General features: G+C 35.2%; 1 protein-coding gene across 1 annotated transcript in view; it reads left to right on the plus strand.

Annotated features, from left to right (window-relative positions):
• The window catches only part of LOC139690396 (TBC1 domain family member 31), a 70,019-nt gene extending 59,038 nt beyond the window's left edge, over positions 1–10,981 (plus strand). Inside the window, exons 16-18 of the mRNA XM_071587831.1 lie at positions 472–671; positions 6,071–6,545; positions 10,845–10,981. Coding sequence (XP_071443932.1) covers positions 472–671; positions 6,071–6,545; positions 10,845–10,969 — 800 coding nt within the window. The 3' untranslated portion in view covers positions 10,970–10,981. The remainder of the gene's footprint in view (positions 1–471; positions 672–6,070; positions 6,546–10,844) is intronic.
• Positions 10,982–11,656: the final 675 nt, after the last annotated feature.

The raw sequence follows: 11,656 nt of genomic DNA on the forward strand, positions 1-11,656 counted from the left end.
AGATGTGGCATATTAGCTTGAAGTTTGGCCATCATTTTCAATAGGTTTTCATGGGAATTATGCAACAAGGAAGAATACCTTTTTGCATGTAGCAAGATAATGAATAAGTAAGGTGTGAATTTTTATGTGCATTAAATTCTGTTAAGCCTTCAATTCTATTAGAATTCTATACCAAAAACCTACATTAATAAGCCTGGATAAAAAAGCCTAGCATGTGCCACTAATGGTAAAACTTCTGTACAGAATGCAATTAAATGATAATCTAAAATTAAAACATTTTCAAAGTTATTCAAACATAGAATTAGAGGTATTGTATAATACTTAATTTTAAAATAGGCAATTGCATTGACTTTTTGAGACATGAATAAATCTGCAATCATGCCCAAGATATTAAAATGTTTTAATGGAGTTAATGATGTAAAAATTTATGAATCTGAGTTCTAATATTATTCTTACATATTCTTTGTTCAGAACTTGAAAAAGCTTACCATTGCGCATTAAAAATGGAAGAGGAAAAAGTGTCAAGGCGTTACATGGAACTGGTGAATTTGAGGAGAAATATGCATGGTACAAATTTATCTGGAAATTTTGATAGGCTTGGAAAAGAGGGCGATACAAAGAACTCATCTAGTTGCAGTGATGGGCATCCTATCGCACCTCAGAAGCAAAAGGTTAGTTAATACCCCTTCATGAAACCAAAATTTTCAGGTTGATATGCCCAATTATTTTTGTTTTTTCTCAGTTTCAGTAAATGATTAAATGTGTTAAATAAGCATTACATTAACATGCCTGTTATCTAGATCCTATATGTATTTATTAAATCATGTGGACCAGTTGAATGCTTGTGCAACTTTATTGCAAGTAATCTACAACATCACCAAGGTATCAATCACCAGCTATGTACTTCATCAATGCACTGAAAAAGTTTCCTTTTTTTAATGAAACTCTCCTATAAATGAAACAAAAATGGCTACTACTTACAGCACATTATAATTGCACAAATGCATCTAATCAAGACAAGCATAAATAAAGCAAGATATGCATAAATTGAAGGAAAGAAAACTATGAACTGACAAATCAAAAATGAATACAGCTTCAGTCCATAACTAGTCATGGCACAGATACATTTAATTAGTAAAAGACTTATAAAACTTTTTTCTCATTGTCACCATTACAAAAATTCATTTGTTCATTAATGGTCAGATTTCAGTTGTCCAGTGGGTAGTGTTGAATTACTAATAGTAGAGCCCAGGCTCAATTACCAGGGATGCCTCTGGTCACCCTCAGGTTCACCCATTCTGTGTGATTTTTCAGGTATCAGATCTTTCTGGGAAACCATAGATGGTATAGGGAAAGGAACTGCTCCCCCTTGCACCCTGAATTGTGAATTTCACTGGCCCTTGGGCTTAGTACTAAGTCTACCCTCGTCTATCAAGCAGACCTTCAGGTTGATCACTGTGTTGGTGGTCACATTTCGTAGAGCATAAGTCATTTTAGATCAAGAATTTTCTAACACTATGCTGACTCACTTTCTGTCCTGTGGGCTAGGTTAATTTAAGAAAGGAAACACTTCTCTCACCAGGGATCCATCTTTTCTGTTTGCCAAAGATTGTCTGTCTTTCCCTACAGCTACAACTGTTTCTTCCTGGAATGTAGTTGTTAATTTATTATGTTTCTTTTCCGTTATCAATGCTTCATACCCTGTTATATATCAGGTTCTTTTGCCCCTCTCTTCCTATCAGCATATTACTCTTTCCCTTAGGATCCCCATCACACAATGCCTCCTGTAACTGCTAATTTACCAAATTCTTTCTAGGTTACAAGCATCAACTGGGCGTTTCCTGTGACAGTATGGAGTGTGGTTTGATATGAAAATAAAAAGTATTGTAATTCACCTTTTGAGTCCCTCTTCTTGACTTATAATATTTTAAACCTTTTTATAAATTAATCCATTCCACTAGTCAATATATCCATTGGCCTTAGGCAAAGAGCAACTGCCAATGTATATGGAATATTTAAGGTTGCAAACATTTGTTAAATTTTGTATCTCTAAAATAGGGGCCTGAGGAAGGCAATGGGAAACTACCTTGATTATTTATCCCAAGAAATAATAATGGAACCTCATATGAAAAGAGTCCTGGCAACTATGAGACTCAACCTATATGGTCTGGTGTCATGCCCGGCTGTGGAGGAGACAAGGCCTCTGCTTCCATCATTTCACAAAAGCCTTGCACATTTGAGCAAATAGATTCACAGAAGAAGGATGCCACTGTGAAAATAGGAACTTAAAATGTTTGGAAGGTGCTGAGAACAGGGAAGGGAAGTTGGAAAATATAAAGTGAGGAATGGAGAGAGGAAATATAGGTTACATGATAGGTGAGGTGAAATAAAGGTGGAAAGATAGTGGGGATTATTGGAGCAATAGTTACGAAATAATATAAAATAGAGTGGTGGGGTAACTGTCCTAATGAATAAAAAACTGGGGAGAAAGGTAGTGAACGTAGAATAGGTGAATGATAATACAGTACAATTAAAAGCTGACCTGGTCATTCTGGTGTACATTCTGACGAGCAGTCATTGGGAGAAGTAATTAGTGTGTATGATTGGTTAGATGAAATAATTTTGAATGAAGCTGGAAGAAAACATAGGGGGTTTGAAATATGGTAGGCGAAGGGAGTGAGGTAGGAGAGTAAAGTTTAAAAGGAATTTTTCAGGTGATCAAACATTTATTAGCCAGTTGGCCAAGAGGTTACAATCAATTCTTAGCACATTACCGAATCAATATAATGGATGTGGGATAAGAATTATTCACATGAAAATGAAAGTAATGAGATTCTCAAGAAATAGGAAAGCTAAGATAAGCATCAAAGTTGGGAGCATAAACTAGAGCAGTTCACATGTTACGGAAGTTTTTTGGAGCAAGATGATCTTATTAGGTGGGACATTGAAAGATAAATTGTGTTATGTAAAGAAGTGTTTCCAAAGGGTTGGGAGTTGTTGACAGGCAACTTAAGTAATGATGTTATGAAAATACCATATTTTCCCATTGATAATGCATGCGTTATCTATACAAAAACGTTCAGATGATCGAAAACATGACAATGCAAGTTATGTAATGAAATATGAAAAAATCCAAACATTTACATACCTATGTACACAATAATTTAAAGAAGAGTCTCGCAAAAATAAATTAGTCTGGAAGCATGCCTTACCAATTGCATTCTATTTTACGCACATCTGTTACCTTTAGTTATTTTCATCTCATAAATCCATGAGAGAAAGAAAAAACATAATTTCTATACTTCATTTATTCTAATTCGTAGTACTTCAGGTATACGTAGAGTACGTCGTATTATATTCACATACATATAAATATATGATAGGATAGTTAGATCACCTGAATCACAATTAAATTAATTAAGTGCATTTATTATCTCTTCAGACGCATCACCGAGTTCACTCTCCAAAATTAACTTTTCCTCATCGTCTAGCACTGGCATTGAAATATTCCCTAAAGCTTTTTCAAATCCATTTTTTACACAAGTTACTCTGACACCCAGCCAACTTTCCAGAATCCTGGCTTATTTCTTCATTTGACACTCTTTTCATCCTTCTTGATTTTTTTTAGTCTTTCATACCAGACATCATCCACCTTTCCCAACTAGAACGTAACTTTGATTTAAAAGATTTATTAATGGATAAATCCTGGCAGCCTCATGATTTCCTTTTTCTTTCGTGAAATTGATGACTTCTAGCCTAAATATCGCTGTATACGATTTTCTTCTCCAAGGGTAATTTTCTTGAGAAACTCTAAATACAAAAGCTTTACTCAATTCAGGTTTGAAACAATCACCATGTAGGCGGCACTTTCATAGAACTTGGAGGGTGTCTAGAAGAGCTGAATGCCGATACTAGCAAAGTAAAGCAAAATAAGCAAGAAAATTCTATTTCATTCATTCTCTCATTTTTTTTACATTTGATTTGCTGAAAGTTATTTTTTTAGCAAATAAAAGGGCACACAAACCTATGTCTCATTTCCTCTTAGCTTGTAAATATTGTTTATTTTTTGATCCTTCTGTTGTTTGGAATTAGTTTAAATCAACTGGCGCTAATCTTCTGTAAACTTATAGTGGGTATAGCTACAGACAATTATTATTTCATGTATTCATTGGTTGTTACCATCTATTAGTGTATGGATATAGATGTATTTTTACCCACAATGTATATAATTTTTACGCATATGCAGATGCACGGCATCTACAGGTATACACATTCATGATAACTACAAAGTTCTGGGTGAGCGTTATTGATGGGAAAATATGGTACTAATGATGACTTTAATATGTAGCATTGTTTTATATGGCTCAGAAACTTTGTTGTTTAGGGAGGAGTGTAGGCATAAATTGGAGGCTTTCAAGATGTGGGTGTGGAGAAGAATAGAGAAAATGAAATGGACAGAAAGGAAGACAAACATTGAAATACTGGGAAAGGTAGGGGAGGAGAGATGGTGATTAGGAGAAATTTGATGAAGGCAAGGCAATGGATGCAGGAGATACTGTGATGCTAAAAATCAATGGAGGAAAGAAAGCTAGGAAAGCTGTGTGTGAGGATGAAAATAATAGGCATTTTGGTTGGAATTAAGGGAGGTAGAAAGTATATATAGCTAAGAATGAGCTTTGATATGTCGTGTCTTGTAAATTAGTACTAACAAGTACAATATTATGTCATGCCTCCATCCATCAAAAACCTATGAAAATGAAATTCGCAGCTGGCTGATTTTTCAGTTTATTACAGTACTTGTCCGAGCAAAACGTAATGTCTGAACAAAACTGGCCTATGTTCATACCACCTCCACTTGCTTGCCAAGTGGGGCTACCAACCATATAAGGAAACCAGAAGTAAGTTGATACCTTATGGCATCTATAATGACCAGCAGTATACAAGGGTTGCTATTTACATTTTCAGCCTAATAATTAATAGACAGTAATTTATTGTTGAACTTGATTTTATTGTTTTTCGAAGTATTCTCCATGATAATCAATACACTTTTGCATGTGCTCAAATCAATATTCATGACACTTTTTCCACTCCGATTGAGTTACCTCCAAAACATGGTTTTTCAATGCATCGATGGAATCTTGGGGTGCTGAAAAATGTTGGCCACGCAATTTTTTCTTGATAAATTAGAATGAAGAGAAGTCTTCTGGTAGGAAAGCAGGGCTGTACGGAGGATGACTCATCAAATTGACATATTGGCCAGTCAAATAGGTAGTTGTTTCAGCCAATCTGAGAACGTTTAGCCTTTTTGGTTATCTTTATTTAATATAAATCAATATCTGGAAGACTCACATCTTCTTTTCCCTGAGATCATGCTGAAAGTGTTGAATAATTTCTTCATTTTATACTTATTTAATATTGTTTTATGTGATGTTTCCTATATCATGTATGTATTATCTTCTGGATAAGTAAATATATTATTATTATCAGTGGTCAGGGACCTACAACAATAGTGGGAAAAATATGCCAAGGTTTACAAATAAAAAGTGATGTTTCAGGCATGATATGGTGGAATATCATGTTTTATTAAAAATTGGCAATTTTCTTCTAAACAAAATTTATAATGTAACCAAATTACAATTTTATTTTGTGGAAAATTGCCAATTTTTATCAACAATAGATTTACATCAGTCAAATGCCCAAAGATTTAGAATTTCACTTAATCTGCGCCGCATCCTACCCCATTTAGTCTGGGTTAATGAGAGATTACTGTGTGGTTGTTGTGTGTGCATATGTTTGTATGTGTGATGTGTATATATTTTTATAAATTAAATGATAATGCTATAATGTTTCCAATTTAATCATGTTTTGATGCAAAAAGTTAGGCTTTGTCTCTAAAGTTTAGTAATTATGATAATAAAGTATATGCCATTAATGTCTTGTCTTTTAAAATATTGATTAATACTAATATTTTTATTATTCATGGAAATAAAATAATAACTTTGTTATTGTAATAATTCATGGGAAGATCTGAGTATTTGGCAACCTGCAATGATTTTTTTTTCCTTTTTAGAGAAATAAAAAATATGAAAGCATTCCATCATCAGCAAAAATATTATCAGAACCTCCAAAGGGAAGTCATGCTGATCAGTTCTGCGCAAGCTGGCCACTAGAAAATGAGCTACAAGATTCAAGACATCAACAGTCTTATGAATTTGGCTCTTTGGGTGGTGATGAGATTCCACCCATGAGCTTAGCACAAAATGATGTCAGAGAAGATATTCATTTTTGTGAAAGAGAACCTAGTGAATCTTTAGGAGAGTGTCATGGATGGTTTTCAAGGGAGAATAAATGTCAGAGGTTACTACGTAAACCAAAATCAAAGAAAACATTATGTAATGCTAGTATCATATCGACAGAAACCCCAGAATCTCCTCTGTGTAGTGAAGTACAAGATGTTAATTTTTCCAAAAAAAATGAGAAAAAGAGATGGAAAATTAGTGAGAATACTCTGCAGGATAATTTGGGGAAACGTGCGGATGTTGATGGTATGTATGAAGTTATTTGTTTCTCATCACAAAATGTTTTCAGTACTGAAAGTAATAACATGACTGCAAACAAGAGAAACTAGGGAAAGTCTGGGATTTGCTTGCAGGCAAAATTATCATTGGTAGAAAATTTGAATGTCTATGCTTAACTTTTTTCTCAAGCTACACCATTGGGCTATGAACAAATGTTACAATTGGACAAAAAAACCGTAAATCATTGGTTATTTTTGAAAGTGTTATTCAGTTTTTGAGCTAAAAATTTTCTTCATCAATTCTATGCTCATTTTTTTGTTGTAATTCGCTGTTTTTACTTGATGAAAGCTCTTTATCATTGATGATGAAATATCAAGTCATTATTGTTCTGTGTCTTTTTTAATTTCTTTTTTACTTTCAGGATAAGTTATTATTGTTGCCCATGAGTATTTGAAGTCTGTGACTGCTTTATGTCTTTGATCTCTATCCCTATTTAAAATTACCTCTTGCAGAGTTTGATTGCTTTTCATTGTCAATACCCATATTATTAATTCCACTATCAAATCCTTTTCATAATGCCATTTATAGTCTCCATTATAATTTGTAATTCTTCATCACATTCTGCTTCCATGGCTAAATCATTTGCAAATAATAGTATGCATCCTTAGTACCCTCTATATTTACAATTCCATATAATCTCTGGTTTACCTTTTGAATTGCACCATGGATATACAGGTCGAAAAGGGCAGGTGGCAGGGTGGTCTTGTGTCTCATATTTTTGGACCTCAGCTTCCACTGGTTTCTATTTCCACCTCATAACTGCTTTTTTACATACATGCAAGTTTAAGATAATACTTTTTTCACTTAATTTCACCATGACTCCCAAAGTAGGTACGGTTTTTCAATATTTAAAAAAGCCATGCACAGATATTATTGGTTCTCTTATCTATCAACACTCATGGGTTTCAAATAGCTTCTTGAGTCCCTATATTTTTACTGACACCAAATTGTTTGCCACTTTGCTCTGCATTTATATATCCGCTAATTTGGTGTTTCATTAGTAATGAATGATTTTGATGTATTTTAGGTTATCTATATGTTCAAAATTTATCGTACTCAATAGCATAACTTTCTTTTAAAATTTTTTAACAACTCTGCATTTTGCTGATTCATTTGGTTCTGCACCCCTTTCATAGATGGATTTGACCATTTCAAGCAGAGCAGGCATCTTTTGCTCTCATTCTCCTTTTATAGATTTATTCCCAGTTTTTGTTTTTAAGCATTTTGAAGCCCATTTCAAATTCTGTTTGCAAGATTTTCTCTCCTAGATCATCTTTATTGAACTTGTCCACATTTTCTAGATCAGGGGTACTTCACTGGCATTCTGGGGGCTGAACTCAGCCTGCTTTTAAGCCATGCATATGTCCTAATAGGATAAAGTTCTAATTGTATTAAGTCTTTGGCTCCCTTTAGGAGGTATTCACATAGGGTTCAGCAATATTTGGGACAAATTGGCTTCAGCTCTTCCCTCCTTCTTACATGTACATATAGGCTCACCGTCAGCCTCACTAGTGTTTCAGTGGAATTTCAAATGCATGGAGCCAGATGTGAGCCCTCCATCAGGTTCTCACCTCTATCCTGCTTGCAATTTCTTGGAGGTCTTTTTTGTGGAAAGGGAAAAGTATCCATTGAAAGCTTGTTGGTGAAAGGCGGTATGTGAGGGAATGGGGTAATTGGAGAAGGCAGAGGATATGATGGAATGAGGATAGATTTGGGGAAAGAGGGGAGGGTGTGTATCCAACCTTGTAGAAGGCTAGGCGGAGGTTGCAGGAAATGTGGTATATGGCATTTTTTTATCTCCATCTAGTGTAGTTAATGTTTGGATGAGGATTTGGTGTGGCAGAAGAGATTGCTGGGTGAAGAATAAGGCAGTATTTCCATCATGGGAACTTGGAAGATGATGAAAATAGAAAGAGGGCTGTATGGGATCAATAAGACCATTGATTTCATAATGTTGCTTGGGTTCAGGTCATCGGAAAAAATGGATTGGCCCTTAGGGAGAGGACCTGACATAAATTTATAATTATCATAATGGATTAAAGTTCTGTACTATTTTTTTACTTTTATGGGACCCAGGAAAAGAGATTGTGATGAAGTTGACATTTTCAGAATTAGGCAACTTAAGACCAGGAGTACACTGGGCCTTGGGAGGAGCATGTTATGATGGAATGCTGTAGGTTGTGATTTTAATTCAGGAGGGAAGAGGTATTGTTACAAATGCAACGATCACAGATGGAGAGAGATAAAAATTGGAACATTTTGTGTGATGGGTGGCAACTGCTCAAGTGTAGGTGTTGTTGGCTGGTATGATGTGGTGTTATTGAAGTTATTGTTTTCAAGGTGAATATCAACGTGTAGGAAGGTGATGTTGGAGTCAGATGTGAAAGAAGTAAATGATTGTAAAAAGGAGGATTTGAGGGAGGAGATGAAGGAAGATATCATCAATACTACGTTGATCAAAAAGTTCCCGGAATAACCACCGTGTGGCGCTCCCATCGTTCCGATTTGAGTTCTGTTTTTTTTGTTAAATTGGTACATCTGTTGTTGATATTCCCTTTAAATCTTAGTGTCATAACTTGACATTTGCAAAAGCTACGTAGCCAAGAGTACATCTATCTCTGTGTGTGTTGGCGATTTTTTACAATTTCAGAAATGGATTTAAATTTGCAACAACGAACTTGTATTAAATTTTGCGTAAAAACGGATTTAGTGGCGCACGGACGTTGGAAATGTTGGAAAAGTGTTTCGGCAACGATTCTCTAAAAAAAACGGTCGTTTACCAGTGGCACGAGCGGTTCAGAAGTGGTCGTGAGTCAATCGAAGATGATGAACGCAGTGGCAGACCATCGACATCGAAAGTCGGTGAAAAAATTGATAAAGTAAAAGAAATGTTGGTCAATAACCGCAAATTAACCATCAGAGAAATAGCGGAGGACTTGAACATTGCCTATGGATCCGCCCAAGACATTGTGGTTAATGATTTGGGTTTCCGTCGTGTAGCAGCAAAGTTGGTTCCAAAAGACCTCAATTTCATGCAAAAAAGAGACCGTGTTGACGTCGCAAAAGACATGATTTGCGAGGCTGAATCCGATCCCACATTCATCAAAAGGATCATTACTGGAGACGAGACGTGGGTTTATGAGTACGACACGCAATCCAGACATCAGGCAAGTGAATGGCGTTCACCAAATGAGCCGAGACAAAAAAAACCACGTCGTTTTCAGTCAAAAAAGAAGGCAATGCTGACGGTTTTCATGGATTACAACGGTGTAGTGCATCATGAATTTTTGCCAGACAGTAAACAAAGAGTATTATTTGGGCGTTATGAGACGTTTGCGTGAAGCAATTCGCCGAAAGAGACCAGAAATGTGGGCAGAAAACTCGTGGATTTTGCACCATGATAACGCACCGTCGCACAGTGCTATCATTATTCGTAATTTTTTGACGAAAAATGCAACAAATACCATCCAACAGCCACCGAATTCACCTGATTTGGCTCCCTGTGACTTCTTTCTGTTCAATCGAGTTAAAAAACCATTACGGGGAACGCGTTTTAGCAGCCGAGAGGAAGTAATGGAAAAATCGCAGGAAGCACTGATGGACATACCGAAAACCGAATATAAAAAATGTTTCGAGGATTGGATCAAGCGCTGGCGTAAGTGTGTTGCAGTCGATGGGGATTACTTTGAAGGGGACAATATAGATTTAGATGAATAAACTTGTATTTTTAATTTTCTGAATAAATTCCGGGAAATTTTTGATCAAGGTAGTATATCATGATATGAAATAATCATGCTGAATATTAAATACATTTCTATGTGTGATAAATCATTATTAATGATTTTATTTAGGATATTTGTATAGCTTTCAGGTAAAACATCTACAGTGATGGCCATTCAATCCAGAAAGTCCTAGGAATGAGATAATAAGTGATTATAAATATAACTGTTATCAGTAGTGACCACAGTTTGATATAAAAATGTTTTTTTAGGTATTGTGGACATTTATTAAGTATGTTGTTCACTCCATGAGGGTTATTGGATTTATTTTTTTTACTTATTTTTGGCACTGCTTACTGAAAATATTTAGTTTTTATTGAAAAAGCAATCAAATGTCCAAATCAGCTCGGAAAAAGATTCACTTGCTTAATAATGAAGTTGAAGCTTTGATTCTTTATGATAATAGTGACTATATTTGACCTAATGCATTCAAATTGTTTAATTCATTTCCACTATTGTTTACACTATTCGTTTTTACTTTTGACAGGAATCTTTGGAAGATATGATGCTATTTATAAAGAGGAGCAAGAAGCTATAAAAAGAGCAATGGAAGCCAGGATGAAGGTTGTGTGGGGTAGAAATGCGTCTCCTGCACATAAAGCCAGGTTTTAGACTGGTGCACCTTCTCACTGAATTATATGTTTTTCGTTTCATCATTTAATTATTTTTATGATTAAAACAATAAACATTATATTTTTAAATGTTTTATTTAATTATGTATCTAACTTCACTTCATGAAAATCCACAGAAGTGGTAGTGTTTGTGATTCTGTGAGCCTATCAGGAAGGGAAATGGTAGGGGATTCCTTATCATGATATTAATCCATCCAATGATATCATTCCTTTTTTCAGGTCATTGCCTCAATTATTATGTAATCCTAAAATACTGACTTTCATGTGTCTGAAGAATACTGGAGTGAGTTTGCCCAAAGCAAGGTGTGACCTTTGTATATCCCAACTGTTTGGTTGGTGACAGGCACTTGGGCTATAATAGAGTCCATTTAAATAGGTCAGGATCCCTGGTTCTGTTTAAAAATGTTGCATGATCAGTGGCTTTGTTTTGAGTCCGTGCAAAAACTCAGCTTGCAGGTAAATCTGTTACAGATTCAAGAGGTGGAACTTACAAGCTTTAAGAATATGAAAGTAAGGGTTTAATAGTCTTGCAGTTTAATTTTTCACGCAAAATTATTCTGAATCTAGTCAGGTACTTGAGACATAGGTTGACTCATGCAATCCTGATGTTGTTGAAGGCATAACAAGGTGATCACATTATGGCAAATGAGATCTTCCTCCTAAATTA

Source organism: Hetaerina americana, unplaced genomic scaffold, assembly GCF_022747635.1.
Source record: "Hetaerina americana unplaced genomic scaffold, ioHetAmer1.1.p SCAF_3, whole genome shotgun sequence".
Classification (NCBI taxonomy): domain Eukaryota; kingdom Metazoa; phylum Arthropoda; class Insecta; order Odonata; family Calopterygidae; genus Hetaerina; species Hetaerina americana.